Source organism: Stereum hirsutum, assembly GCF_000264905.1.
Source record: "Stereum hirsutum FP-91666 SS1 unplaced genomic scaffold STEHIscaffold_15, whole genome shotgun sequence".
Taxonomy (NCBI): domain Eukaryota; kingdom Fungi; phylum Basidiomycota; class Agaricomycetes; order Russulales; family Stereaceae; genus Stereum; species Stereum hirsutum.
In genome coordinates, this window is record NW_006763145.1 from 989,495 (window position 1) to 1,017,254 (window position 27,760).

Here is a 27,760-nt window from a genome sequence, read left to right on the forward strand (position 1 = left end):
CAATGCTCAACCAGCCGCTATGGAGGAAGGGACGGGAAACCATAACAATGCTTCTACCATCGATCATAGTCGGGTGTAGTTGAGATCACCCGAGCTCCACGGCGCTCGGTTACTGACGCAGGTAGGTGTGCACCCTGTAACACCAGAAAAGAGAGTGTTAGTGGAACCCTTTGTAACAGGAAAGAGACGCCATATGCTAAAACCAGAGCGCTCATGGTTCATTATGGCTACGAAATCGCAAATATTGAAGACGACGATTCAGCACACTATCCACTAACCTCATATGACACCATCTATACTAGTTTACCAAGGCTTGCATCGAGCCCTCCTCAGCAGCCTCGAAGACTTGATGAAAACATTTGTTGCCCATTGTATAGAATTGTGTCGTCATGCCGCATTCCACGGGTCTGTGGGCGGCTATAAGCCCTGATGATTCTTGCAGGGATTAGTTTAAACTGTCATAAGCGTGGGCTTGAGCGGGCAACTGACACAAAAGTCGAAGAAATGTTCAGCGACTTACAATGATTCCAACGAGCAAATGATGAGCAAGCCTTCCAGGCTGCAGATGGTGGTGGAGTCGTCGAGTGTTTCGGGACACCGTAGTCTGCTTTTGCATTAGACGAAACGCATAGATATTGATCTCGCGAATATTGGGGTTCAATTGGATGGTTTCAAGCAGGAAGAGACATGTGCATGTAGTGCTAACACAAAGCACGAAACAACAACAAAGTAGGAGCATTGTGTGGTAACAGCAGGTATAGCTTCGCCAAGATTTCAGGATCGCCTCACAAGAAGAGAAGGAAGCTATGCAAAAGCATAGCTGTAGAAGGCCATGGAGATCAACTGACCAAATCGGATCACAACCTTGTTGCCAGAGCCTGATCAGAGCATCAAAGTCCGTAGGAAGGGCCTTCTGTAGCGAGAAAGTGGTGAAAAGCAGGGTTGGAGTCCTTGCCTGCAAAGGCCTTCAGCTTTGCCGAAGAGTATCAGCGTCTTTCATCAGAATTATTTCTTGATGCTTCCTCTTGGGCCCTGCCCGTAGCAGCCCGAACATGGAGTCGACTGGAACGAGGGTAAAAATCTTACCAGATGACATCATGCGCTACACACACAGCTTATAAGCAGCTCCAGAGTCACATCAGTAAAGGCATATAAAGCAGCATCATCCGGTGCTCACCCTCCACAACACCCTGAAGCCACAAAGACACAATTGTCCTCCATGACAACCTCGACGCCCTACTTCACTCTCGACGGCCAAGTCCGTTTTCCGTCCTCGGCTCTACTCTCTGTCGCTTGCATATGCATACGCAGCCTTCATTCCCACTACGAGACTCGTCGACGAAGCTGCGAGGCTGCAAATGATGAAGATGGGGAGGTTAACGCTACAGAATCTCTTGGGGATGTCGAACATACTGTTCGCGCTATCGATCCGCCGTACTGGCAAGAGCTTCTATCTAAGAGGCTGCAACCCAATGGTAAGAGCATCATGTGTCGAGGCCAAGAAAACTGTCATTGACAATGTGCATTGCAGACATCCCAGCACAGGAGATTGACGAGCGTCAACGTGTCTCTAACTTGTTCGCGCTCGGGACGATTCCGAAAGCAGAATTTGTGATCGCTGAAGCGGTGCAGAGGTGCCGAGAGGCGAGGGAGGCGAGTATGGACAAATCAGAGTCGGCCAAAGAGGACGTGTTGTTAGACCTCCTAGTGTTTCTGGCGAGTAAGCGTGAGAGGGCGGCGCTGTTTTCTGTGGTTTGATAGTCGGTTCAAGTCCATTCTGACCTGGATGCCGCGTCTCTTTTATTTTCTTCGTTTTGTATTGGACATCTGCAGAAGTAGATAGTGATCAGTGAGTCTTCGGCTGCATGGTCACCCATACTTGAACCAATGATACGAGCTTCTTGAGTCCAGTTTTTATGCTTTCAGTCGCCCGTCCATAGCGAACGAACGGCCGATCTGGTAAAACCGAATTAGGAGTGATGGCATCGAACGAGATGGTCTAAACAGTGATCAAGTCTTCAGGTAAATCACATCCTGTGCTCACGTGACTTGGGCGTTGAGTAAGTAGTGGGATCAGTTCTTCTCGTAGGCTGTCGTAGCATCAATGACCCAGTTGGCAGGACGAGCACATGGGCGAACAACACCTGCAATGGGGCGGTGAGAGCTGCTTGTGCGTACGGAGTTAACCCACTTCATGAAGTCATCTGAAGACCAGAGAAACGTAGATATTGGAGACTCTCGGCCGCCATGACGAAGAACTCACATCTCAGTGGGCGACCATCGTCGTGTTTCAGGAGTTTCCAGAGCTGTGATGGTCTTCGAATGAATGATCCGACTCGAACTTAACCTCATGTTCGATTTCTCGTCGATGACGCACCGCACTTCTATTCACTAGTGTGGATTGCTATGCAGTGGGCCCATATAAGTAGACAGTAGTGTCCAGGATTCAATAAGCAGCGACTTTCCTTTACCCCTCATCACCCTATAGACGTCAATTTCAACGCAACAACATTCCATTCGGTCAGCCAACAGTCCGCGTTAACGGCATGGAGAGTTGACCATACTCACGCTACCAAAACCTAGATTACAACATGCAGGTTCTTCGCGTCGTCCTTTTTGCCTCTCTGACGAGCTACGTCGCTGCGTGGAGGACCGGCGACTTGAGTGCGAGGGACAGCTGCTGCGACGATCCGTGCAATGCTGCACCATGCATCTACGACGGCTGTGCAGTGAGTGTCTGCCGAATAAGCCTCGAGCGTCATTGTGATACTGACCGGGATTCACACAACTATAGGGATGTGGAACAGGATTCGACTGTTGTGGTAGCTCTTGAATTATCGAAGATGTTGGAGAAAGTACACAATAAGTCGAAGTAGAGTTTGAGCAGGTTGACGAGTATGCTTTTCTGCTGCGTGCGCACTTGGCCAGATGAAATGTTAGCTTGAGCTTTATCTGGCCGGTTGGAGAACATCAGGGATAGCAAACCCATTATTGGCCCTTGGTTCGTATTCGTAGTTCTTTCAATGAATCGGCCGAAGTGTGGAAGGACTCTTTAGCGATGAAAAGGTCCTAAGTACTGCAACAGTCACCAGATGGCTACTGGTAGGTCGTTAAAAATAATCCTAGGCTACCCCGAACACGCAGAGGACCTTCGGCTACTCTGCGGTTGACGTTTTCACGGCCAAATGAGTGCTATATCTATCTGGTGAGGTAGGCTAAGAATACCTGGCCTCAGCCTGGGACTATCGCGCCCGATGGAACTCACGATCCGCGATGGTTTGAGCATGTTGAAGTCGTCTGGGGGCAGGAGAACGAACGGTCAACCGTGAAGTCCAACGATTCGGGTACCTTCGCTCGATCTTCTTCCGGAAGGTTCCCAAAACAACGAAATTTCCGACCTGAGGTATGTTCTTTCTACGCAAAGGTGAGGGCTTTCAAGTTGGAAGGCAAGGGTGGCGGCGGATTGATTTTTTACACAACCTCTCAATTTAGGAGATGAAATTATCGACGTACTATTGTTTACTTCCTAAGTTCATGTCGGTGCTAGAGCGCAACGCATGCTTGTAAGTAACGGAGGAGTCGTGGCGCTTTGAGCGATCTTCGAGGAAGGAAATGTGGAAATCTCACGCCTGCGATTCGCCGCCACTGAAGATGCGGGGAAATTTCAACTCCGCTTCGCGGGGATCGTACTTACGCCCCGCCACAGTGGTTCGATAACTGCCGGCATCGGACTCGCCGCCACCGTGACTGGACTGATCATCTCTGGATCATCTTCCCTACACCCTCTCGAGAACGAAAATATTAGTCTAATCTTCAACCCATTCCTGTAGACCCAAAAGCAGCGTGGATAATGGTACAGCTTCCGATAGTGCACTGGAACGATGTCTACAGAGTTCGACCTCAAAAGATCGATCCAACATCCCCCGAGACCATCGACTCCACCCAATTTGCAGCTCTTCTGGATGATATACGGGACAAGTGGCAAGAAAGACTCGATGGTAAGAAGGATGGGCTGTCGCTGTTCTCTGGAGATGTCTTCGCACCGTCAGTAGAGAGTTCCGTCACGAGAGGAAGCCATATGGTAAGTCCAACGACGAGTGCGGGGATGCCATTGACACAAGTGCTATGTCCCTGTATTTCATGTTTGACTATTGTTTAACTATTTTTCTGGATCTCAGGTACCTGTGATGAACCAGATGGCTCCGGATGTGTCTATGGCAGGTCGGTTCATCGGGCGTCTTTGCTCAAATCCTCGGAGCACGACGTCGCTGACGTTGCATCTTTCCCTTATATACTTAGGGAATCATGACTTTGACTTTGGTAGCATGAGTTATCAGTCAATAATATGTGCTGTGACTCTAATAATGCTTTGCCAGGTTACCCTCACTTGTCAAAACTCATCAAAGACACCAAGTTCGTGAGTGCGGGCTCTATCAAGCACCCAATCTTAATACTGACTGAGTGGCTTAGCCTTGGCTTCTTAGCAACATAGTGGACAATAGTACTTCTCAAGTCCCAGAGCATGTCTATGAATTTCAAGTGCTAGAACGAGCTGGCGTTCGAATTGGAATAATAGGCCTTGTAGAGAAGTACGCAGCCCCGGCCTTGCTAATGCACGAATTGCTTACGCAAAGATGGGTATACAGGGAATGGATCGGAACTGTTAACTCGTGGCCTTCGAATTTCGAGTACAGAGATGCTGCTGATGTGGCTCTAGACTTGTCAAGAAAACTTCGGGATCCGGACGGCGAGTACAAATGTGATCTCATCATCGCGCTTACACACGCTCGGTATGTATCTATTCGTCTCCGAATTATATCACTGTGATAATCTGATTTACAAGTCTGCTCACAGCGTTCCCAATGTGCGTGCATTTGTCTATATGTATACAGGATATTCTTAATCCGAGCAACGCTGTCAGGATGTCGCTCTGGCCAAGAAGCTCAAAGCTCTGACTCCTCGCGCCCAAGATTCGAGCTTTGTCAGATCTCACGGAGTGGATATGATCTTGGGAGGACACGACCATCTCTACTTCGTCGGCAAAGGCGTGGACTCATGGGAAAACTACGATCTTACAACTAAGGTCCTTGGTGGCGAAGACGACGAGGGTGACGTACTTATCGTTAAGAGCGGAACTGACTTCAGAGATCTTAGCGAGCTGGTGCTGGACATAGAGGATGTCACGGACGAAGGTGCCGTCAGGAATAAAGCCATCCGAAAGATAACAGGTATCGACGGTCCGTCAAATATTCACTCATAGGGTGGCTCATAAGACCTGTAGGTATACACCATGAAATCAAGCCTGGAATGCGATCCTGCGACAAGCTCCAGAAGATCCTTGATAGCGTTCTATCGGTCGTCGACTCGAACTTGGGCTCTCCCCTATGCAAGCTCGCCACTCAGCTGGATGTCCGATCGCAGTTCATCCGCGTTGAGGAGGTAAGTAGGTATTCGCTCTTCGCTCTTCGTCTTCTTTTGACCCTTTTTCGGCGCTACAGTCTGCTTCAGGGAATTGGTTCGCAGATATCTTGCGCCATACATATGATGATGCCCTATGCGTGAAAGGCGTCGATGGGGGTGCTGACGGTGTATTCATATGTGCTGGAATGCTGAGGGGCGACTCAGTCTACGGCCCAGGTAAGACCTCAGAGTCTCCCACCGAGTCTGCCTACTGAAAGGGCCAAATTGGCCATCCACAGGGTATCTGACGATGGGAGATGTTCTGGAAATTCTTCCGTTCGAGGACCCACTGGTCGTGATTGAAATAGATGGTCATACCTTATGGGAGACCCTCGAAGTTTCTCTCGTGACGTGGCCTGCGCAAGAGGGGTAAGTACTTTACTTGTTTTGGGAAGTGCGACGTAATGTGCCAGTATTTCTGACCATAATTATGCAGCCGATTCCCCGTAATCTCAGGCTTCCGTGTCGAATGGGACTCGCGCAAGCCTCCTGGTCAACGCGTCTTGAACGTCTGCTTGCAAGACGAAGTCCCAGACGATGAATCTAGTACCGCTGGTAGCGAGCCTGGGACACCGTCCGGTGCTGCTACTCCAGCGAAGTTCGTCGACGGTGAGCCAGTCAAGAGAGAGAAGGGCGGGAGGAAGTACAAGATTGTGACCCGGTAAGCTCTCCACTAGCTAGTTGATTCCATAGAGTTGATTTGATCTTACCATCCCGATAGCGAATATATGGCACAAGGACGCGACGGTTTCTTGCCATTGAAGGACCAGAAGTATCTGATCGACGACGAATCAGGACAAGTAACCAGCACCGTTGTTCGAAAGTATCTCCTCGGTGCGTCTTTCATCTTAATGGCACTTGTCCCATGCATCTTAACAATCGTTCAACAGGAGCTCAATTTATCAACAAACTCGCCCGTGTCGACAAGTCTCAACCGCACCTTCACCCCGACACGCACGAGATCATCGCCTCCGAGCGTCGCCGCCAAAAGAAGCAAGACGACAAACACAGAGCCCATCGTCAACCATCTAACGCTGAGAAGAACTGGGTGAAAGCCATCAGCTACGCATTGCACTCTGCGAGGTCCAGTAAACACTACAGAGATCACATCAACGTGAGCGCGAAGGAACACATGAGTGGGGTGGATTGCTTTGATGGGGAAAGCGTAAGGAAGGTGGACCACCGTGATAAGGATGAATCTGGGAAAGAAAATCAAGAGGAGAAGAAGGATAAAGTTTTCAACGAAGAGGATATGTTGGTTGCGCACCCTGTCGTAGACGGGAGACTGAGAAATGTAGGACGGGAGTAGTAATACACGAAACGGTTACACACCAAGGACCTACATCAATGGAATAACAACACGGACTTTTTTCATGTACATACAAGAGCTTCAATGGCATTCCTCCTTCCGCCAGTTCGTCACGATGCTCTGCGTCTGCAAGAGCAAGCCAAGTTCCAACAGAGAACGGTATCAGGGTTGAAATCATGTTTCACGGTACGTAGAGACGTTAGTGTGCAGCATCCTGAGGTGAGTAACACAAGTCAGTTCGAGACCAAAGATAACTCGGTCTTCAACCTCGGAATGAAAATGGGACATGTTGGTGATGCTGTCTCGGGATATGATGCGTATGACACTTGAATAGCGCCTTTGAAGCTGTTCGAAGAGCCACCGGCGATTTTGAGAGTGAAGGATTCGACGAGGACCGTCGCTGTGAGGCTTCCAAGTCCCTCGAAAGACAATGCAGATAACGAAAATGAGATTTCAGAAACAAAAAGTATAATGTTACTTTCCACAAGCAAAGAATCGCATAGAAATAAACGCCCCTCCAAACCCCTGGACCTACTAGAGCCCCCACGAAACTTCAGCATACACGAAACAGCTGTACCCAAGATGTAAGACGTAGCTTCGCAAAAGAATACGAAGAGGGAAGAAGGACCACAGAATTATCAGATCACTAGAGGGAAAAGAAAAACAAAACAACTAATCGCCGGAAAGAAAATCGAAAGAAGCAGCGACCCTCCCCCATCCACCACGGCCGTGAAGCACAGAACAACGTCGACACCGCCCTCTTCCACAGCCCCACTCGCGCACACCACCCCTTCCCATCTCGACGCTCCAATAGTCTTAGCAGGCGAACCACGAGAGCCCGATGCCCTCGTTACACAAGCCATCAGATACGAAAAAAGCTAGCAGCCAAACGATCAGTGTGTGCGCCAGCCAGCGAAAACCTCGATCAAGAGACATAGACCCCGCGCACAGTGGAGTCAAAGCTGTAAAAGAAAGGTCAGTAGCATAACGCGCCCCACGGCCCCAGATCATCACTCGTCCCCACCACGGCACTACGCCCGCCCGCCTTACCACCGAAATTGATACAGAGAATGTGAGACATTGATACATGCGATCGAAAGCCGCGTAATCTTGCAGGAGAAGAATTGAGACCAAACCTTGAAAAAGCGAGGTTGAGACTGGAGTGAAACGGTCGAGAGCGTCCTTGAGAACCGGGAGGGGGTGGCGACCGTGTGGCCGCAGGATGTCGGATATCGAGAACCGGATGAAAACCTTGGAGGTGAGCGGTCGAGAAGTCGGATAGTTGAAGACGAAGGAAAAGACTATGTGCGGATGGGGCCAAAGTAGAAGGCACCGGGGAGATAGAGGGGGAGCGACTCAAGATCGTCCTTGGTGAATGCCACCTGGGCCCCCGTACGGCGATAAAGCGCCGTTCGCGTACAGCGACGATGGCGCGGGTGGCGCTATCCGTCACTGAACGCGAGCACGCTTCGAACCTACAAAAACGTGAGCGTCCAACGTTAGCAAAAGTCTACATTGTACAAGGCCAAAGAGACGTACCCGGCGACAAATCACCCCCAGCCTTCACGACCACATGCTCACCCTCTTCAAGCTCTAGTTCGTAGTCGTCATCATCGACCTCCTCAAATCCTCTTTTCGACGACGTCTTCGATACGATCGACAGCAGACTGTCCGTCGAATGCGCATCCGGGCCCACGTCGTCGAGCCCCTGGACCGTGAGATCGCCGGCATAGAGGTCATCGTCGTCCTCTTCGTCAAACTCGGGTTCGTCCTCCTCAGCATGTGGATCGGCGTGGGCCTTTTCTGAGCCACTCGCATGAGCGGGGACCTCGAGTGCATGACCGTCCTCGTCGTCGAGCTCGTCCACATTTGGACCACCATCGTCGAACGATTCGTTTTCATACTCATGGAGGTCGTCTCCGTTCTCTGCGTGCGTCGTGTCAAAAGTCTCATCTGCGAATGCATAATTTTCCTCATCTTGATTTTGTTGTGTCTGTTCGGCTGCATTCTCATGGCTGTCTTCTGTTGGGGAATATGCTGCGTAGTCTATGAAAGAGTCAGAACCTGATGAGCGGATGTGACGTGCGAAAGTGTAGAGCAAAAAGCTTTACCAGTTTCTTTGTTCTCTGTTATGGAGCCAGGCCCCGCATGAGAGCCTTGCGGGGAATGGGAGTGTGCTTCGGCTTGAGCTTGGACGTAGTCGAGCAATCGAGCAGCCTCCGAATCTGTGATATCTGTGCCAGCACCTGGCGAAGAAAGAGCAGATGAGTTCACGTTCACTCCGCAAGCGGGAAGATTCGTAAGACACGCTTACCATCAAAAGCGTCAGCATCGAATTCGTCAAGATCGTCGACTTCACCGTTCTGGTCAGCATCGTCTGTAATTCCCTGCTGAACATCTATGATGGAAGGAGAGAAACACCGTGTTAGATAAGACGGACAAAGAAACGTTGGGGAAGACGTACCATCGATAGGAACTTCCACGCCTTCCTCATCAATGTATCCCTCACCCTCAAATACTGCCTCTTCCTGGAGTTCCTCACCCCCTTCCAACTCAAGGTAATCACCCTCGCTGCCAGCCTCGGGAGCGTTATTGTCCTGAACTTCGCCACCAAAAGCCTCGCCAGGATACTCCTCTCCAACCTGCTCCTCGTCCTCCCGCGGCTCCGTATACTCCTCGTACTCAGTATTATCCTGTCCGACACCAGCAGAGGCATCCGTATCCAAATGCCTGTGAATATCCTCATCGAACTCCTCGATATCCACGCTCTCATCCTCACCCTGAGGATCTTGCTGAGCGTCCTCATCAGCGCCAAAACCATCATCGACCTCTTCAACGTCACCGTGAACGACATCCACGCCCGCAACGCTCGGGACGTCATCATCTCTCAACGCGATCCCCGAATCCTCATACTCGTTCTCATCCTCCAATGCCGTCGCCTCCTCGCCGTCCACACCCACCTCATGATAGTTCGGATTCTCGACCGAATGATGCGCCACATCGACCGCCTCGACCTGAGATTCGTCTTGGCCGTGTTGAGATGGATGATCATGCGCGAGAGAGGATGTGGCGTCAGACTCCGTAGGGTATCCTGGGTGGTGTTCTTGATCGTTGATGAGTTCGCTGGCATCCAAATTGTCGGAGTCTGCGTTGAGGTACTGGGTTTGGGTCGGCGCGAGAGCTTGTTCGCGGAGGATTTGTTCTTGATCCTGGGGTTGCGTTTGCTGGTGATCGTGATTTGGACGATCATCAGTGTCCTCCGGACGTTGGCGCTCATGTTCCGCATCCTGTTCTTCGTGTTGCTCGTAGTCGGGGTGAGGTTGTCCAGCGTATTCTTCATGCGGTTGACTATCGTAATACTCCTCTTCCGTTTGGGTAGGCTCACCCTCTTCTACATCTGGCGGACGAACATGAAAGCGATCAGTATATGCTCATAAGCTAAGACGAGGAAACTGGTGCGAAGAACGGATGCCTACCCTCATAATCGCCATCGCCATCTTCTGCCTGGTACACTTCCTGCTCATGGTGCTCTTGCTCTTCATGTTGTACTTCCGTTTCTTGATCAGCTTCCCCGAGAGTCAGTCTCGCAATCTGGTCTTTCAACGACCGATACCTCGCGATGAATCGGGGCACAAAGGAGGTTAGTCGCAAGCGAAGTGGGCCGGGAAGACCCAAGTTGTCATGCAGCTCGTTCAGATCATGCAGGTTGACCTCGCGTGCGTAGCTGTTATCCTAGAGACAGAAGACGGACAATGAGCCAGTGTGAGAACGACGAACAGGAGAGTTAACAACAGAAGTAGCGATATTAGTTTGGGACTTACCTCCGAAATGACGAGCTGCAAATCGTACGCATCAAACACCAGCTCTCCGTCAAACAATTCAGGTATACTTCTGACTCTCTCCTCATCCCTAAGAGCCAGGAACACGTCCGACAACCTCTCGTAGTATAAGGTCGGCCGACTCGACAATAATACCGTGGATGAGCTTGGATCAGTGCCAGCGGTTGACCTTGATTCAACGGGGCTATGCGAGCCAGATTGTGAGCCCGGAGCGTTAAAGAGGCAGCATTCAGTATGTTCAGACGAGGAGGGGATTTCGAGGAGAACCGGGGGTGGAGGATCTATATAAACGCCTTCGGAGATTTCGTGTGGATCGGCGGCGGCGGCTTGTTCGACGTTATCGTCGTGATCATGGTCTGGTTCGACGTGCTCATCGTACTGCTGCGGCTGATCGGTGGTAGGCTCCTCGGTTTGAGCATGGTCGGCGGTATGGTCGTCTGGATCCTGCGAGTGTTCTTCACCATGCTGCTCTTCGGAAGGGACAGCTGAAGAGAGCGCTTCATGGTCTATAGACGATAGGTGTTCCCGGGCTGGCTCCGATGGCAGATCCTGAGGCGCAGATGACGCTGCCAAAGAGCCTTCAGAGTTCTCAACGTGCGAAATACTCTCGTGCGCTGAGATTCCTTCGCCCTCTACTGACGGTTCGCTCGAGTGAGGAGCATCGGTAGCGTAATCTTGACTAGATAAATTTTCGGGGTGCTCGGTGGCTGCAGGAGCGAAATTAGGATGAGTATACTCTGAGCTCTCTGCTTGGGAATCAGAGTGAGCGATAGCTTCGTGAAAAGTCGGATTTTCCGAAGGATGACGGGTTTCAGAAGACAAAGGGGGAGCCGACGCGTTAGCCTGCGTGGCAGGAATGAGGCCTTCGGACGAGGATAGGACGGGAAGATCCAAATGCGTATGAGTTTCAACTGTTGCCTCTGAAAGTGTTGGGTTACCGGTGAAGACGTCAGTTTGTTGTTGAGAGAGAGAGGCGGAGACTGTGGGCTCGATGATATCAGTAGCTGTCTCCTTGGAGGCGTCGTAGACGTCGACATCGACCGGATCGTCGTGCGTCGTCCCGACATTCTGTTCATCCGCCATCTCGTACTCCTGAGGGCTCTCGTAATATTGATCCATATCAATCTCCACGTCCTCCTGTACTGGGTATGAAGAGGTTGTTGCGTCTTCCATCGTCGCTTCGGGATGTGGCCAGTCATTTTTGGGTGAAGGAGCAGAGGTGTGCATGTGGATGTCGGGGTCCATCGAGTAGTCCATCATTTGGGCGTCCCATTCTTCTATCATGGTCGACATTTTGGACGAGAAAGGGTAATCGTTGCCACCGTTGTGGGCGTCTTGGTCGAAGGTAGTGGTGGTGGTCAAGGGCTAAGTCAGTGCCCTTCTGCGTGACTCGCTTCCCTAATATGAAGGTCACAGCCGGTCACAAAGACAAGCCGCGAAGAGGCGTCATGGAGTGAAGTTGGTTTGCTTTCTGCTTCGAAATTCTAGCTTGTGTCCTTTCCTCTCAAACCTCCCAATCTCTAAGCCAAACATGTCCGAGAACGTACAGGTCGACGAACTTGCTCTTGCTCATGCTGCCGACACTGAATATCTTGTCCGGAGAGGAATGGGTAAAGGATATCAACTGCTCTCGCTCGCGACTCCTCCAATATACGCCGCATTTGTTCTGGCTCGAAAAGGACGTTCGCATTTCAGCATAAATCGTTTCTTGAGAGCAACGTGGGTTGGTGGTGCTGCAGGTGCGTTATCCCAATGTAGACTTAACATCAACTGAAGACGCTGATTTGCCGTGTGGAAAGGTGTGGCGGCGGGCGGTGCGTTTGAGTATGCGAGGTCCACTACGTCGAGTGCGGAGACATTGAGGGCAAGAAGGATACGGGCTGCTTACGATGTATGTAAATCACCAAAATATCAAGCTTTTAAAATCACTAATGACGTTCGTCCGAATACCCAGAACACCTCCATGCGAGCAGACGACCATTCTACCATTGGCGCACTCATCTTCTCTGTCCTTACACCCGCCATCTTTTGGAATCGCGCACGAGCAGCCCATCGTAAGCGTATTCTCAAGATTTTTTCCCTGTCTCCGATCTTCCCCGCCTATCCCGCTTAAATCTGTGACTGACTGTGGCGCTCGTTGTGTGGCACGGTAGTTATCCTCGGCGGAGCTGGTCTGGGATCTGGCGTCGGCCTTCTGACGCACTGGGCGAAGGCTCTGTCTGGAGACGTACCACCACAAGAACGTGTTCCCATCCTGGCCCCATCTTCTTCCGAATCGGCACCATCATAGCACCTTTCAACATACATCTCATCCTGCATTCCACTGTGGCACAATCTGCTCTTACGTTCACCACTCTCACGCCTCTAACGAGAAAATATCATACCTTTTGAGTGTTTGCCATCGACGTTCCCAGGCCAGCTGAACGTGCTGTATACCTAGCACCCTAGAAGTCATTAACACAGCCAAGGACCAACCCCATCGCTGAAATTACTATCAACATCCCTTGTCTCCGACCGTAAAGAGCACAATAAACTGTCCCCATGTGGGATGATTCGCCTATGAGGCGATTAGACCTGGCGCTAGTGCTGTTAAAGAATACACGCCACCCCCCCTGTCAATTCATTTCATCAGGCGTATACCGTCATCCTCTCGACTATCAAACCATTCAAACCATTATGCAGTTTTTGTTCCAGAAGCTCCAGTACCCTTCGCGTCATTGGCTAACCCAAATATGACTGCTTATCTATGTGTCTCTCTTGTCTCGGCTGAAAAAGGATACGTGTTGTGTGGCCTCCTTGTCCTCGCCAAACGCACCGAAAATCAATAGCATCTTAAGCGCCGCCCATATCTTTTAAAAGGGTCTCGTTTCGACTACTCTTTCTCCAACTCGTCGCACTCATACTCTCCGTTGTGGACGTAATTCAACCCCTCTCCGAAGATGGCACTAAATTCTTCACTTTTGCGGCCTGTCCTGGCAGCCATAGCCAATAATACGGAACCTGCCTCCACGCCCGCTGCTTCCAACGATTCGAACGCCACCCAGACTAACGCCACCAAAGCTACACCCTTTGCGATCCCGACTGATATGTCTTCGCTTCTCAGTCGCATCTACTCGATTACTCCTCTCCGCGACTGGATCCGATATGGACTGATTGGCTTTGCGCTAGCGTCTTGTAGGCAGATTTATCACCGTGCATACTCGAGCATCGTCAGCCGGTTTTTTGTATCCGCCACCTTCGACGGTCGTGATATGGTCTATAGTGCGTCATTTTAATTATTATCTGTATAGGTCTGACAGCTTATTATATTAATGTATAATCTTATTCCGACGATAGATTGGATGTTACATTGGTTTTCTCGACATGCGGTCATGAGGAACGTTCGAGATTTAGACATCAGCACCTCAAACTCCGGCTTCAGCGTCGACGAACTGGAAGGACGCAGAAATCATACGCCGGATGACACCGTTTCGAGACGCAGTACCACTCAGAAGGCCAGGTGTATGCCTTCCTACTCCGAAACTTATTCATTCTGGCATAAGGGTAGGTGGATGACCGTGTACGCCGTGAGGTATGAAGATAGCCTGTCACTCAGGATTACGTGCGTATCATCATCCTATTCCTTATACTGTTTTGTGGAGTGGATGGGGATGGGGAATTTACTTTTCTCTTAATTTAATTCATAGAATACTCACTCGAAACCGCGCCGCACTTGCCGAGCTGATCACGGAGGCACAAGAGCTCTACGAGACCTCTCGAATGGACTCGATTGACATTTTCGAGGCAGGCAGCGAGTGAGTGCAGATTTGGACATATAGTGATAGTACTCACTGACAAACGTCGTCATTTCGTAGGTGGTTCGACAGGTGGCGGCTAGCGTGCACTCGCCCTAAACGACCCCTGGCATCCGTCATCTTTGACGTCGGCTTTAAAGAGGTCATTCTCGAGGATGCGAAGGACTTCATGCAAAGCAAAAAATGGTATACTGACAGAGGAATTCCCTTTAGGCGCGGGTATCTCTTGGTATGTACTTCGTTCTACCCACTTCCTCCAATTCGGCCTGCGTGATTAATCTATCCAACGGGCAGCACGGACCTCCAGGGACTGGCAAGACTTCCATCGTGCACAGTATAGCGGGCGAATTGATGCTCGACATCTATATTATTTCTCTCGGTAAGAACGGGACAGACGATAGGACGCTAAACGCCTGCATCGCCAGTCTGCCCGAGCAGTGTATCGCCCTAATAGAGGATATCGATGCGGCCTTCACGAGTCGTGGTCTAGATGACAATGAAGCAGGAGCACAGAACGGCGATCCCGACGATAGCGGTACATATGGTACTACTGACAGGAATAAAACAGGATCGAGGGTCACTCTATCTGGTCTACGTGCGTTTTCGTTCAGATCAGTTCTCCTCCCTTTTCACTTAGAAAGAACGCTATTGTCTCGTTAACAGTGAACGCTCTGGACGGTATCGGTGCTCAAGAAGGCAGACTTCTATTCGCCACCACTAACAGATACGAAGTCTTGGACCCTGCCCTCATCCGCCCTGGGCGAATGGACCTGCATGTCGAGTTCGGGTTTGCGAGCTGTTTTCAGGCCCGAGAGATGTTCCTCCGATATTACTTTCCGGGTGAGACTGGTAATGCTAGCAAGCACGAAACTGCTAGTGAGCACAAGGTTGACGACCTCGACTCCGCGATCCCATCGGAGAGAGACCCTGCTACTACTCTGGACCCTGTGGATGTGGTCCCGGCTCCTTCCTCTGTTCTGTCTGCGTCCGAGTCGATGTCCCCTCCTTCTGCGTCAGCCACTACAGCCGCCGCTCCCAGTGATCCATACAAGGGTCTTAAGCATGATACTCGTTCTCTGAAGGAATCGAAGGGTGATGTAGAGGGTCTCGCCGACGATTTTGCCTCCAGGATTCCAGAACGCGAGCTTTCTATGGCGAGTTTGCAGGGATATTTGATGCAGTACAAAGTGCGGCCTGTTCAAGCGGTTGAGAACGTCAAGGCTTGGCTGGAGAAAAAGCGGAAGAAGGCGGCAGACTCGAAGGCCCAGGAAGTCAAGAGTGCAGATGAGGTGGCGACGACGTCCGAGCCTGTGAACGATGGCCTGGTATTTGAGGTCTAGTAGGAAAACTGTGGCTAAGTGTGGTATCGTTCGTGTACCGTGATCATTTTCTGTGAGCGAAGAATGCAACTCCTTTGTGGTTTCTATATAGGTTCTGAGAACCGTCTGGAGTACATGGTTTATCTGGAATACCTGGAAATACTTGCACTTGAGAATAAATAACGCACAAACGCAGTCTGAAGGCATACAAATGGCAGCGCTCTTCTGAAGGGAAATGACTTCGCACAAAGAAATAACTTATCCCACACCGTGGTATTGCTCTCGCATCTGCCCCAATCAATTAAAAAACCCATAGACCATCAGCATCACCGCTCCCCTCTTCGGAGAAATTTATGATTGGACGAATACCACTTGCCTTTACGCCACCGCTCTCAGATCTATGTCGTTAGGCCTCCCTTCCTCCGAGGTAAACGAATGGATAGCATCGCCACCCTCTACTCTGACCTCGCCAGCTCTCATTTCGACGTCGACCGTATTCCTAGTTAGCGAAGCAGGATCGTCCATGTCATCGATTATCCCAAGGTCGATATCTTCGTCATCGACAGCGGTGCGAAGAGGACCACCTATGTTTCCCAACACCCGACTGCCAGCGAACCTGATGCCAGAAAGCGGGCGTTTATTCTCGTGATCGGCTTCGGCGGGGTGTGGGGCGTTGTTGAACGACTTGAGGTTCAGGTATAGCCGGCTGACGAGTATATTGGGCAGGCTGTAGGCAATGATTAATCCGTTTGCGAGAACATCAGTAGCATGAAAGTAAATGGGTGGAAGTAGAGCGATTTACACGTTGTAGAGCGGCGTGAGTAGTAGGAAGAATCTAGTTCCCAGCCCCCTGGCCTAAGATTAGGGATAAGTATCAGAACCTCACCGGTAGCGAGATCCAGAAGGTGACGTACTGGGTTGGTGCTTGACATGGAATAAACCTGCGTTGTAGTCACGGTGATGCCCAGCAACAATGAAAACCTGAGCATGATAGATTCAGGTTATCTTAAAGCCTAGGAGAATAAAAATCAGGGTCACTTGCAAGAAGTACAGTGCGCCTGCATATAATACATGACTATGAGTAAATTGTTCTGATGGTCGACACATAATCACCACGAGCATTAAGGTTGCACTGACCGTCACGCAGCACGACCTGAACAATGCTTAACTGCCTCAGTCTTCGCATGTCTCTAACATGCCGATACGTCTTTCGGACCGTCAAACCAAAAATGACGGCGTCGAAGATGAGTAGAGAGAGCACGATGGTCGTCTGTACTATATCGCATAATATCGTAAGTTAGCGGCGCGATAACAATAATAGCCTACGAGTGTATTGTCCGAAACTTACAACTGGATTCAATCAACACAGATCAACCACCACACCTCACGTTTATCTCCATCAAGAGTATCATTGATGAACTCACCGTGTGAAGATCAGCAACAAAGTGTTTGAAGGGATGTTTTCACCACAGATCGACCCTGAGCTTGGTATCCCAGACTCGATAACGCTCGTAGATGCCACCCCAGTCAGCATGGACAATGAGGCCTGTATACTTTAGTAGCAGTATGGCGACCCAGGAAAAAGATAACTCACTATGAACTGGGCTCGCCCGGCTACGATGATCACTCCGAGCACAACTATGATAGAGGTTTTCTGTTGGTAAAGCGCATATACACGAAGCGCGAAAAGGCCTAGAATATGATTGTGGGGGTCACCCAAGTGTACACCCCCAAAAATTGAAAACGACTCACAGTGTGTGCATAATGTCTCGATGAACTGTGCAGTGTACGGAGCATACATGAACGAGTGACAGCTGCACCGCCCAAACAGTTGTGAGCAAGAACGAAGTGCCAGAGAGTGAAAAAGAGATTGCTCACAATGACTGTGATCTACCGGGCACCAAGTATATGGCCCCTTGACCCAGAAATTCGAACAGAAAGGCGTATCTTCCGATGAGATAGACCAGTGATGTTAAGTTCCACGGCTTCAACCAAACAAACGGGACCTCCATGGTCAAGAAAGTCAACGTGTACTCGTAAATGCATAGTACTTGTTGTCAACATATATATATACGTCAATTGTGAACCAATATCTTTGTTGAAGAGGTGAACTCACCTGTCGCCGCCGTCCAAATGTACGAGCTCAAACGCCTGTAACCATAACGGAGGTGAGAAAGATGGCCGTCGAAGTAAAGGTCCAGACTTACGATGTCTCGTATTCCAAGACGAGCTCTGAAGGGAGTATCGAGCTGGACATGTGTCGAGACAGGAGATGATGGTGCACTCTGACCGTGCATGTTGCTTATATTTTCACAACGAGAAGGTTCATCAATAGAATTGAAAAGCTACGCAAGTCTTCTTCGTGGAAAGAAAAAACAGACCATGGTGGTGGGCTTGATACGAGGGGCCCGGTGAGGATTTTTTATGCGTACCAAACAAAGCAATTGATCGATTCCACAAACCTTTCCTGGGTGTGTAAATTTGCAGCGCCTTTGAAATGCCGCGAGTTCCCCGCCGAGATTTATCCCCGATTGTATCGGTGCGGTGTTTGCTCATCTCCTGTTTGGCACACACGAAAAACATAAGGGCCGTCTATCTTTCTAAAAATGGCTGGAATCTTCGTCCATCAAGCAAAGCACAAAGCACGCTGAACGATGCTGTGCTCAACACGAGATGCGATGCAGTGGTGTTATTTAAGATCTCTGAGAACCTGATACGTGGCGTCAGGAGTATCTTACCGTTCTATCGAAACAAAACCGTAACTTATTGTGGGTCCTGAAAGTAGAGATCGTTAATACGCGCAGTACTGTACTATTTCGACCGTAGGCCATGGTCACATGTCACAGCGGGCATATGGCATGGCCTAGACACTTTTTGTCACAGGTCACAGGCCCTCTGAGGCATTATTTATTCATTTTTTCGTCCGGGCTTTGCCCAAAACGGTAACTTACCTTCCTTTTAAGGCAAGTCAATCACAAATTTTTCGGGCCGATGGCCTAAGTGCCACCCTTGTCACAGGTCACACCCCGATGGCCTACGGTCGAAATACTTAGTACAGTAGAGGGGGAAAAAAAAACAACGAACAACGATTATATCCCACGTCCATAAATTAGCTTGTCCACCCGTCCCTCAAGGCTGGGAAGAAAAGGTGGAGAGATGGCTGGAATATCTCCGACAATTCGTACAATTTCGCGAAGAACACTGGTTCAACCTGGTTCAACGAGTAAAAGTGCAAGTGGCGCGAGGCGGTGAGGCCCCCGGCGGCGCCGTCGCGCCACATCCCGGCATCGAACGCCACGGAACATCGTCGATCACCGCCTCGCCCAATCCTAACCTGACTCACGACTCGCGCCTCCCGAAATTCGAATCATATATAAAGTAACGCACACACGTCACACACCCCGCACCCGACCACCACCACCACCACCACCAGCCTCACCATCACCAGCAGCCGACCCACTCAGCCTCACACGACTCAGCGTTTCTCTAGACATCTAGACGAGCTTTGTGTCACGGACTGCATATTCACTTAGAAGAAGAACCGACCCCGGATTAACTGAAGAAGATGTCGAACGTCGATTGGGACTCGAAGCTCGTGATTGGGAACAAGTCGAAGGCGCCGAAGGTGACGAAGACGACGTCGGATTTGAACGGTGCGTTTCTCCCTCTGTTTATGCTGCTCGGCTTCTGGCTGCTAATCGCACACTGCTTTTGTCTATTTAGCGGTACGTTTTTGCTTCCTCCCAGCCATGTATCCAGGAGTGGGAAACAAGATAGGAAAAATCTGACAAAATATCTTGATGATCCGTTTGCTCGCTTCATGAATATGATGGGGATGGTTAACAGGCTCTTCGAGCGGGAGCCGTCGTCGCTACGGATAAGAAGGTCACCACCGGATTGAACAAGGCTCATCAAGGTGCGTCTCTCTTCCTCTGCTCATTCCCATCACAGCACTGCGCCACCTGTATCACGGAAAGGCCATCTGCCTTATGGAAACGTGTAACGGATGTTGATTCGTGAATTTTGATTTTGACAGGAACCGACCACCAGCGCATAGCGAAGCTCGACCGCGAGAATGAAGTCGCGCCTCCACCCAAGATCGCTCCGTCTGTCGGCAAGGTACGCACCCTCCCTTCCTTTTCCCTCCTTTCCTCCCACCTCAACCAACTTCCCTCGTTCTTTCATGCCTCATGCCTGTGTTTACGGTACAAGCGCCTGATTATGTATTGCATTCGCATCAGGCCATGTCCCAAGCCCGCCTCGACCTAAAGCTCTCGCAAAAAGACGTGGCGCAGAAGATCAACGAGAAGCCGTCCATTCTGCAGGACTACGAGTCCGGCAAGGCGATCCCGAACCCACAGATCTTGGGGAAATTGGAGAGGGTGTTGGGCGTCAAGCTTAGAGGTGCGTTGTTGCTTCTTCCTTTCGGCGTTTCATGCCATACGTATTATCTGTGTTTGTTCGTGAATCCGTTGCTTACGATTTTTATGTTGATGGGTGTAGGTACGGATATAGGAAAGAAACTGGACGGGCCGAAGAAGTCGTCATAAGCCCGTCCTGGTCCTCTTCCTTGCGACTGCTTTTCCACATACATAGGCCCGTCGTACGCCTTACTTCTTCTCCCGCCTTACTTTTTCGCTTTTGCTTGTTATCGTGTCGTGTGATGTGATGTCGGTGTGTGTTGTATGAACAATCTTGCCTGTGCCCTGTACGGTGCTTTGCCTTGCGATGTTCCACGTTTCACTGTTCGATGTGGTCGAGACAGTATTCGTGGTTCGCCCTTAAGGTTGACTATATCGTTGATATTCTGACAAGAACGGAAAAAATGAAGGAAAATAATAAATCACCGGCACGGTTACCGGTGCCATACCGGTTTTCCCGCAACCGTAGCCGACAGTCGTGCCAGATGGTCGCATGATGTTTGACTAATGAACGGACTTTCCCGTTTCTGCTTTCCTCTCTGCGCTCGCCATGTCCAACCCGCTCACCCTCTGGGCTATCTCACACGAATCTGAGCAGGAACCTTGCTCGGTCGACGTCACGTCAGACAACAACGTATATCAGTTAAAGAACGTCATCCTTCCTATCAAATTCCCTGTGCTGCAGGATGCCGGTATCGCAGATTTGAGACTTTGGATGGTGTGTCCGCATCAGACGCCTCGCAGTCGCGTTGCCACTTACTAAACCTTACACAGTTCAACGAGCCTCTCGATCTGGATCCAGAAGAGACGCTTTTCGATCGCATAACAGAGTGTCGTGCCGCAAACGGGATTACCCAGCTTCGTAATCATCACGAACTCGCAAAGTACTGGCCAAACCAACCCGCGCCTGGACTCAACATCTTGGTCACTCTTCGTCAATCTTCTACTCCTCGAACCATAGGGACATTATTGATAGAAATTTCCAGGTTCACAAAGGAAACGCTCCAATGAGTCGGCGGAGGACGTGCCCGAGGCTAAGCGCCTGAAATACGCAGAAGGTGCGCGTGTTCTCCGAATCAGACTGCGAACAGTCTCTGTCTCCAATTCGTCTCGTTTACGAGGTCTAACTCAAAGCCGCTGCTTTAGTGCCTTCGAGCACCACCCAGCCTTCGAACTCGGCGAATTTACAGAGTATCATTGGTAAGTCCCCGCTGGCCCACTTGGCTCATTCATCAATGAAAACATTGGGCGCTGTTCTTAGCTGCTGCATCTATTTTCTACGACAAGGCGTGGGGTAAACAGTGGCCATATCATGAAGGCATAATACGTGGGGCCGACGTCGAACCCGCCGGTACTATCGCGTCTATTCCTGGTGACGAATTCAAATACGTTTGTTTCGAAGGGGTAGGTGGCATTGCGAAAACTCTCCAATCAAGCATGTCTCTCAGGGATAATCTCGTCGAACGTACCGAGTACCGCACGCTTTGTGGCATGTTGAAGGCAAAGGAGTCCGCGGGATTCGTTGTGACGGGACATCCCGGCATTGGTTCGTAGGGTCATTCTTACTTCTCCGATGTTTCCTAATTTTCGCTTCAGGAAAGACGACATTCCTCCTGTACCTTCTTCTGCACCGTCTTCAGAACCGATGCCCGACGGCGATTCAACTGGATCCCAACTTCTACTTCATCTTCGATACCTTCGGCGCTAAGCTCAATCATATTGAAGAACGCGACCCACGACTCGAGCGATGTTGGGCTCTAGCTGATAGCAATGCCCTCGTCGAGCAGCCATGTCCATCATTCCAGATACTCGCCAAGTGTGTCGTGCAGACCTCATCACCAAATTCCAAACGATGGAAGAGTTGGATAACACAGAAGCAGGGCATGTGCATCGTTTCGGAACTTCCAACAGTGCTTGAGATAGGCGCGATATTGTAAGTCGAATCTACACCGTGCGCTGGAATCCATTCTCACGGAACCCCTCTGCAGGAAGGAGTCTGGGCTTGATACTTCTGAAACGCTAGCCCGTGTAGAGAAGTGGGGGCCCTCGACCCGGATAATCATGCAACTTGCGGAACAGAGCATCAGTGAGGAAGACCTCGAACTACAAGCAATAGCGTCCGCATCACAGATCTGCGCCAACCCCGCATACATAACCACGCTATCAGGCCTTCCCGCATCGACGAGCGAAGGCTCCACCATCGTCTTCGTCAGCCCCCGCCGTTCTGATCCTGCGATCTCGTCGAGGGCGCTCTGCAAGTATTTCATTCCGACGAAATACCTAGCTGGCATATTCGAGGAGCGTCGCGCCAAATTGTCGAATGACACATCCCTCGAGCTCTTCGAGGCTCTCAGCTTGCACTCTCTGATGAGTCCCGAGCGGCTGGCATCACGAAATGCGCATGCATCGCCGCCTCTGTGGCGGAGACAAAGCTCTCAATCTCTCTCGAGGCAATTTTAAGATGAATATGCCAACATCGACCCGTCTCCTTCCCGGCACGGCGGCCGCTCTCAAGAGTACAGATGTCTCTGATGGCTTCTACTGGATACCATCGGTGATTAACTTTCCCGGGATCGACGGTGTCCTTGGTGCATCCAAGGGCAACATCTACGCCGTGCAGGCGATAATAGCAGACAGGCACAGTAGTCCCGACCAGGGACTTCAAAAGATCTGGGACAACCTCCAGCCAGCCGCTCGAAAGCGCCGTCTGTGGCACTTTGTTGTTGTTGGAAAAGAGCAAACTGCTGTTGACAATATAGTGAACGGCTTCTCGGGGCGGTCAGGTGGTCTTGTCATTGGCAGTGTCAAGGTGCAGGTGTGGGGTTGTGTCATTTGAAGGTAGCCAAATCCCCTCGAACGGCAACCGCTATTGCATCATTCTCTTTGCTTTCGTTTTCAGTAGTACCTGTGTAACGGCTATGGCATAGCTCAATCATATGTATTAATTCTCCCGTTATGTCCGTGTGGGTGTGGCCTGGCGACGATGCCAACATGAAATATAGTACAAGCAAAAAGCAAGAGACGATCGTCCGAAACGCGCCCCACAACGTTTATGGGCAGACGCCACCAGCCTGTAAGCTACACAACAAAAAATGACATCAATATGCGCAGCGAGAGGCGTACGCTTGGCATCAAGCTGCAGGTCGACGAGGAGGGTACGGTCTGTGCGGGAGGGGTGCTGCGGAGTGGACGCTGGGGGGTATAAGACCTCAGCTGCAGAAACGGAAAACAAAGATGTTTCTGTTTCACGGCTGAGCACCGAGGTCTGTGGTTGGGCGTTGTTTTTGGAGTACACTTACCTTTTGATTTTGAAATACATATACATATTCGATACCTGTGTAGTTGGGCGGCGAAGGTGAGTGTCACAGTATAATGCTCAGGAGGTGTTCAGGCTCACAATTGCTATCCCTTATTCCTTCAGGATGCCTTCGAATTCGCCGGCTCTCTAATCCCCAATTCCTCAGGAGTCAACACCATGCCCCTCTCCCACCCCTCCTCCAACAGCCTCTCCATCCCCCCCTCATCCAACCCCGCCAACTCCTCCATCTCCCACGTCTCACAAACCTCAATCATCCACCTCATCCTCCGCTTGCCCAGCTCGCCGCCCACCCCCGGCGCCCGCTCCCTCAACCTTTCCCTCAACCTTCCCACCTTAAGAATCGCATCCCCCGCGCCGTCCGGGATACTCGCCTCGATCTTCCTCCGTATGATATTCGCGAGTTTGGGACCTTGGCCGTTGGTGGAGATCATGACCTGCAAGGGTCCCTGTCGGATCTGCGACCCGAAATAAAAATCGCAGAAGGGCGGATCGTCTGCTACGTTCACGGGGATCTTCCGCGCTCGACATTGTTCGCCTATACTCCTCGACACCTCGACATCATCAATAGCAGTAAGCACCATATCTGCGTCATCTAGATCGGAGGGCTCGAATGTCCTGTCGTGGTATGTGATTCGTTCGTCGGAGGAGGAGGAGGAGGAAGATGAAGATGATGAAGAGAGGTATTGAAGGGTGAGGGGGTGCAGGCCGGACGAGGGCGAGACGAGGGTGATGTGTGCGCCAGCACCGAGGACGTGCCCGATGCGCCCGGAAGCGACGTCGCCGCCACCGACGATGAGCACATTTTTGTTCTTCAGCTGCCAGGCGATGAGCAGGGACCCTTCGGATTCGGACATGGTGGTTGTGGCCAGGGTGTTCGAAGATGTGGCGTGCGACAGGTCTCAGCTGAGCTTCGGAACCGAAGGAGCCCCTAACCCTGAAATAGGGCTAGGGCCCCATGGCCAAGGCGACGGACCCGGGAGGGTGGTGTGCGCAGTTGGGTTCTGGTGACAAACGCGAGGTGGTTGTGTTGCTTGTGTTTATTTATGGCCCTTCCATGGTGCAACTGCTTATTCTTCTTGGTGCATGCAGACAAAGGCTGAAAGATATGTATGTCTGCGGGTCTAGAAATAGCGCCTGGGCTGAAGTAGCCATGGATACGGCGATGGGACGCACGGCGACGGGAAGGTCGAGCTGGCAAGGCGAGCCGTACTTTACCATTCCGCCGGGCTCGCGCTGCCCCTGCGTTGCGTGGGATCACGTCCCTGGTGTGGCTCGATATAAGACAAGACTTGTTGCACGGTGCAGACAAGCATCAACGACGCGCGCTCGGCGAGCGACTTTGCGTTAGACGACGGATCTTTTCGTTCGGCCTGGTGAGCATCATTTCTTGTGTTATTATTAATGTAATATAATACAGCATTTCGTGACGTTGCAACGTCGCGTTGCCGTCGCCTGCGATCAATTCCTGATTGGGACAGCCTCCAGCGCTTCTAAACGGCAGCCCTCTGCGCTTTCACGCCTTCCTCTCGACCGCCTCTTTCGTCCTCTCTTTTCTTCTTCATCCACCCAGGTGGTCCTTTCTTCTTCGTGCTTGCTCACCGGCTCGTTCATTTTTTGTTCTGTTCATTTTCTACAGTGCGAGCCACGTAGACGTTGACCGTCCTTTCTCCTTCACACTCTCTATTCCACCCCGTCTTTTCAATCCACTTTCCGATCATCCACTTCGACCCTCTCTGGAAGAGTAATACCCGCACCACGTACGCCCACACGCACGCTCAATCGAGAGTCGTTCAGTCCCAGTCGAGCTCTTCACGCTAGGTGCGTATATTTCCCCGCATCACGACGCAGAACGCCCATCTCTGACCGGAAGCTTTTTGTTCTGTTCTATTCAATTCTAGCCTCACTCCGACTCAATACCCGACTCGAGACCCAACACTAACTCCAAGCACGAAAAGAGAACAACCAAGCAGAAACGATGCTCGGCTCAAAGTACCTCGCAGGCACCTACGCCTTCTTCTCGCTCTGTCTCCTCGCCTCGGGCGTCATCGCCGTCGTCTTCTCACAGGTCTTCCATAAGACGGATGTATTGCTCAATATGGTCTTCAGCTCGTCTGCGCTTACCGGTGCGTCTCGTTTTGAACGTTCGCTGGTATGTATGGAGCTGTGAACGGTTGCTAAGTCGACTTCTCCATATCGTAACCAACTCGTCACTTCCTCGTGTTTCCTCGCTCCTTCATCCATTCGTATCTGGACTGTTCGGATATGAATACGCGCACGCTCGGTGTAACTCTACCTCTCCGACGCTCGCAATCCACGCACCCCAGGCGGCCTCGTTCTCGGCGTCGGCCTCCTCATCACCTGGCTCCTCTCCGTCTTCGCCATCGTCCAGCGCAACCACGTCACCATCGGCCTCGTCTGCCTCAACTGGGTCCTCATCATCGACGCCTGCATCGTCTTCGTCGTCGGCACCGCTATCTGGTTCTGGTCGCTCAGGCAGAGGAACGAGTTTCATACGGTTTATGAGCAGTTGCCGGCCGCTTCGAGGATATATATTCAGGATAAGGTGCGTACTTGCAATTGCCTTGTTCCGAGTTCGGCGTGTGGAAATGGAGAAGTGTGCTGACAAGTGGTTTCATGGTTTCATGGCAATGTCGGGTCGGATGGGTTTGGTGGTGCTATTTTTGATCGCACGAAACGGAAACTCAAACGGGAATAAACACAAACAGTTCTCCTGCTGCGGCTACTTCGCGGCGAACGACACGCTCGAGGTCGGCGGGACGTTCTGCACCTCGCAGGATTTCGCGAACTCGCTCCCGACGAACAACACGGCGAATTTCTGTGTGACGCCTGTTACGACGTTCACGGACTATGCGCTTGAGAATACGTTTACGTGCGTATTTTTTTATTTATTACATTTTTTGTTCTCCTATTCCTTTGCACCTTCTCCCTCTTTAATTCTCCCTCAAACGACTTTGTATTTTCCACCCCACTTGACCTTTGTCTTATTTGTGTTTTATTTGCGTTTTTATTATCCCCTCTACGCCTTCCGTTCAATCCGTATTCTTTATTTCTGTTTCTCGTCATCGTGATCGCATGGAAACTAACCCGACCCAACTCTCTCATTTCCTGCCTTCTTCGACTGCGACCCTCGGTCGTCTCTCTATAATTAGCTCCGTGAGTACCTCTCTCCTGATCCGAATCTTCGCTTGATATGATGTGGATGTGACGTGTGTGATGGGCTGGGAGGCGTTGAGATGCGGCCTGCACGGGCGTCGACAAAGTTTCTTGGATTGATTCCTGATTGCTGGTTACTGATCGATTGATGATTTCTTTTCTTTCCTTTTTATGTTCTATTCCTGGCATTGCAAACAGATCTACGGCTTCATGGCGGTCGTCATCCTCCTCTTCATGGCCTCGCTTTGTGTCATCAAGGAGGTACGTCTCCGATCCAGCACGCTCAAGGGACTGACTGACACTGACGTTTGATTGTATCGTTGTGTTGTGTGGTGCAGAGGAACGAGATCGAGCGGTTCAAGAAGATCGACGCGAAGCGTGGGGGCAGGGGCTTCGTTTAAGCGAGGATACACAGTTTTGTATTCTGTCGTTACTGCTTAGTCCGATCGTCCTCGGTGCATTTATGGAAGTTAGAGCCCTTAGAACGCAATTCTTGTCCCCTCGTCCTCCTGTCGTCCTCGTCCGTCAGTTATTTAAGCGTTCTCAAGTCCATTAATTCATCCCTTCGTAGTGCGTATGTACAGCCTAACCCCTGTCTGTATCTGTGTCCATGCCGTCCTTTCGTTCTTGTGCATTCGAAGTACCTACTCACTCATTTACCTGCCTGCTGTGGTAGAGTACTTGCTTGGGACTCTGCTTTTTGTTCTTTCATTCTTCTTTCGATACACCGTCTTTGTCTTCGGTTTGGGCCTGTTTGTTCGTTTGTTCGTTTGTGTCTTTACCATCGTCGCCGCTCCACTCCATTTGCTCCGTTTTCGTCTTTGTCTGGTCTTGGTCTTGGTCTTTGGATTTTACTTTCTTGTTTCGTCGCTGAGAGTGGAATTGTGAGTGTGGGTGTGTCGATTACAGTAAATAACTGGTTGGGTGTTGAGTGTTGGGTATTTACTCCTTCTGTCCGTTCTTTGCTTTGCATTTGAATTGTGGAATCGGAATTGGAATTGGAATCGTGTATGATGGGTTACAGTTGGAGGGGGTATTTTTGAAGATAGAGAGTGCTATTGATTCAAGATTGGGCGTCGCTTTTGTGGAACGTAGCCGAAATTTAAAGGGAAGAGAGGATGGGAG

At 50.8% G+C, this 27,760-nt stretch overlaps 10 protein-coding genes across 10 annotated transcripts; 7 read left to right on the forward strand and 3 right to left on the reverse strand.

Moving 5' to 3' along the window:
- Positions 1 to 1,219: 1,219 nt before the first annotated feature.
- Positions 1,220 to 2,876, forward strand: STEHIDRAFT_161018 (uncharacterized protein; the record flags this gene model as incomplete). The annotated part of the gene is made up of 4 exons (XM_007308541.1): positions 1,220 to 1,475; positions 1,532 to 1,720; positions 2,584 to 2,729; positions 2,808 to 2,876. 4 exons carry the CDS (start codon positions 1,220 to 1,222, stop codon positions 2,874 to 2,876), a joined length of 660 nt encoding a protein of 219 aa, XP_007308603.1.
- A 974-nt stretch (positions 2,877 to 3,850) lies between these two features.
- On the forward strand, positions 3,851 to 6,769 carry STEHIDRAFT_65066 (Metallo-dependent phosphatase; the record flags this gene model as incomplete). The annotated part of the gene is made up of 14 exons (XM_007308288.1): positions 3,851 to 4,081; positions 4,179 to 4,221; positions 4,300 to 4,320; positions 4,377 to 4,417; positions 4,471 to 4,589; positions 4,647 to 4,794; positions 4,910 to 5,228; positions 5,282 to 5,439; positions 5,499 to 5,637; positions 5,700 to 5,829; positions 5,897 to 6,015; positions 6,055 to 6,121; positions 6,182 to 6,294; positions 6,351 to 6,769. The coding sequence occupies 14 exons, from the start codon at positions 3,851 to 3,853 to the stop codon at positions 6,767 to 6,769; spliced, it is 2,067 nt and encodes a 688-aa protein (XP_007308350.1).
- A 433-nt stretch (positions 6,770 to 7,202) lies between these two features.
- On the reverse strand, positions 7,203 to 11,950 carry STEHIDRAFT_171385 (uncharacterized protein). The gene is made up of 7 exons (XM_007308542.1): positions 10,591 to 11,950; positions 10,246 to 10,501; positions 9,234 to 10,166; positions 9,084 to 9,167; positions 8,881 to 9,015; positions 8,309 to 8,815; positions 7,203 to 8,244 (listed from the first exon to the last, which is right to left on the reverse strand). The coding sequence occupies exons 1-7, from the start codon at positions 11,899 to 11,901 to the stop codon at positions 8,219 to 8,221; spliced, it is 3,252 nt and encodes a 1,083-aa protein (XP_007308604.1). The 5' UTR covers positions 11,902 to 11,950; the 3' UTR covers positions 7,203 to 8,218.
- Positions 11,951 to 12,139: 189 nt separating this feature from the next.
- STEHIDRAFT_102993 (uncharacterized protein) lies at positions 12,140 to 13,107 on the forward strand (the record flags this gene model as incomplete). Its single annotated transcript, XM_007308543.1, has 4 exons — positions 12,140 to 12,362; positions 12,408 to 12,499; positions 12,563 to 12,662; positions 12,762 to 13,107. The coding sequence occupies 4 exons, from the start codon at positions 12,140 to 12,142 to the stop codon at positions 12,896 to 12,898; spliced, it is 552 nt and encodes a 183-aa protein (XP_007308605.1). The 3' UTR covers positions 12,899 to 13,107.
- A 440-nt stretch (positions 13,108 to 13,547) lies between these two features.
- STEHIDRAFT_64826 (P-loop containing nucleoside triphosphate hydrolase protein) lies at positions 13,548 to 15,742 on the forward strand (the record flags this gene model as incomplete). Its single annotated transcript, XM_007308267.1, has 7 exons — positions 13,548 to 13,869; positions 13,945 to 14,194; positions 14,250 to 14,402; positions 14,463 to 14,631; positions 14,697 to 14,997; positions 15,066 to 15,355; positions 15,506 to 15,742. 7 exons carry the CDS (start codon positions 13,548 to 13,550, stop codon positions 15,740 to 15,742), a joined length of 1,722 nt encoding a protein of 573 aa, XP_007308329.1.
- A 357-nt stretch (positions 15,743 to 16,099) lies between these two features.
- On the reverse strand, positions 16,100 to 18,117 carry STEHIDRAFT_171387 (uncharacterized protein; the record flags this gene model as incomplete). The annotated part of the gene is made up of 11 exons (XM_007308544.1): positions 17,929 to 18,117; positions 17,838 to 17,872; positions 17,600 to 17,771; positions 17,474 to 17,535; positions 17,316 to 17,413; positions 17,144 to 17,267; positions 16,859 to 16,996; positions 16,764 to 16,779; positions 16,636 to 16,702; positions 16,524 to 16,576; positions 16,100 to 16,448 (listed from the first exon to the last, which is right to left on the reverse strand). Exons 1-11 carry the CDS (start codon positions 17,976 to 17,978, stop codon positions 16,100 to 16,102), a joined length of 1,164 nt encoding a protein of 387 aa, XP_007308606.1. The 5' UTR covers positions 17,979 to 18,117.
- Positions 18,118 to 19,154: 1,037 nt separating this feature from the next.
- On the forward strand, positions 19,155 to 20,568 carry STEHIDRAFT_84889 (MBF1-domain-containing protein). Its single transcript, XM_007308545.1, has 5 exons — positions 19,155 to 19,374; positions 19,566 to 19,637; positions 19,758 to 19,840; positions 19,963 to 20,125; positions 20,225 to 20,568. Exons 1-5 carry the CDS (start codon positions 19,287 to 19,289, stop codon positions 20,269 to 20,271), a joined length of 453 nt encoding a protein of 150 aa, XP_007308607.1. The 5' UTR covers positions 19,155 to 19,286; the 3' UTR covers positions 20,272 to 20,568.
- A 124-nt stretch (positions 20,569 to 20,692) lies between these two features.
- On the forward strand, positions 20,693 to 23,090 carry STEHIDRAFT_171389 (uncharacterized protein; the record flags this gene model as incomplete). The annotated part of the gene is made up of 7 exons (XM_007308546.1): positions 20,693 to 20,860; positions 20,917 to 21,076; positions 21,129 to 21,200; positions 21,289 to 21,342; positions 21,404 to 21,688; positions 21,739 to 22,075; positions 22,131 to 23,090. 7 exons carry the CDS (start codon positions 20,693 to 20,695, stop codon positions 22,600 to 22,602), a joined length of 1,548 nt encoding a protein of 515 aa, XP_007308608.1. The 3' UTR covers positions 22,603 to 23,090.
- Positions 23,091 to 23,559: 469 nt separating this feature from the next.
- Positions 23,560 to 24,315, reverse strand: STEHIDRAFT_134062 (siroheme synthase; the record flags this gene model as incomplete). The annotated part of the gene is made up of 1 exon (XM_007308547.1): positions 23,560 to 24,315. The coding sequence occupies one exon, from the start codon at positions 24,313 to 24,315 to the stop codon at positions 23,560 to 23,562; it is 756 nt and encodes a 251-aa protein (XP_007308609.1).
- A 683-nt stretch (positions 24,316 to 24,998) lies between these two features.
- On the forward strand, positions 24,999 to 27,691 carry STEHIDRAFT_124591 (tetraspanin). Its single transcript, XM_007308548.1, has 7 exons — positions 24,999 to 25,279; positions 25,360 to 25,584; positions 25,786 to 26,024; positions 26,188 to 26,351; positions 26,385 to 26,388; positions 26,834 to 26,896; positions 26,974 to 27,691. Exons 2-7 carry the CDS (start codon positions 25,437 to 25,439, stop codon positions 27,034 to 27,036), a joined length of 681 nt encoding a protein of 226 aa, XP_007308610.1. The 5' UTR covers positions 24,999 to 25,279; positions 25,360 to 25,436; the 3' UTR covers positions 27,037 to 27,691.
- The last annotated feature ends 69 nt before the right edge of the window (positions 27,692 to 27,760 follow it).

Excerpts from the sequence above, each read along its gene's own strand:
- STEHIDRAFT_171385 (XM_007308542.1), bottom strand. The coding sequence starts at position 11,901 with ATGTCGACCATGATAGAAGAATGGGACGCCCAAATGATGGACTACTCG. Across the intron at positions 10,502-10,590 it reads TGCAGCTCGTCATTTCGGAG|GATAACAGCTACGCACGCGA; the intron begins GTAAGTCCCAAA and ends TTCTGTCTCTAG. Across the intron at positions 8,816-8,880 it reads AACAGAGAACAAAGAAACTG|ACTACGCAGCATATTCCCCA; the intron begins GTAAAGCTTTTT and ends ACTCTTTCATAG.
- STEHIDRAFT_84889 (XM_007308545.1), top strand. The coding sequence starts at position 19,287 with ATGTCGAACGTCGATTGGGACTCGAAGCTCGTGATTGGGAACAAGTCG. Across the intron at positions 19,638-19,757 it reads ATTGAACAAGGCTCATCAAG|GAACCGACCACCAGCGCATA; the intron begins GTGCGTCTCTCT and ends TGATTTTGACAG. Across the intron at positions 20,126-20,224 it reads GTTGGGCGTCAAGCTTAGAG|GTACGGATATAGGAAAGAAA; the intron begins GTGCGTTGTTGC and ends TGATGGGTGTAG.
- STEHIDRAFT_124591 (XM_007308548.1), top strand. The coding sequence starts at position 25,437 with ATGCTCGGCTCAAAGTACCTCGCAGGCACCTACGCCTTCTTCTCGCTC. Across the intron at positions 25,585-25,785 it reads CAGCTCGTCTGCGCTTACCG|GCGGCCTCGTTCTCGGCGTC; the intron begins GTGCGTCTCGTT and ends CACGCACCCCAG. Across the intron at positions 26,025-26,187 it reads GGATATATATTCAGGATAAG|TTCTCCTGCTGCGGCTACTT; the intron begins GTGCGTACTTGC and ends AAACACAAACAG.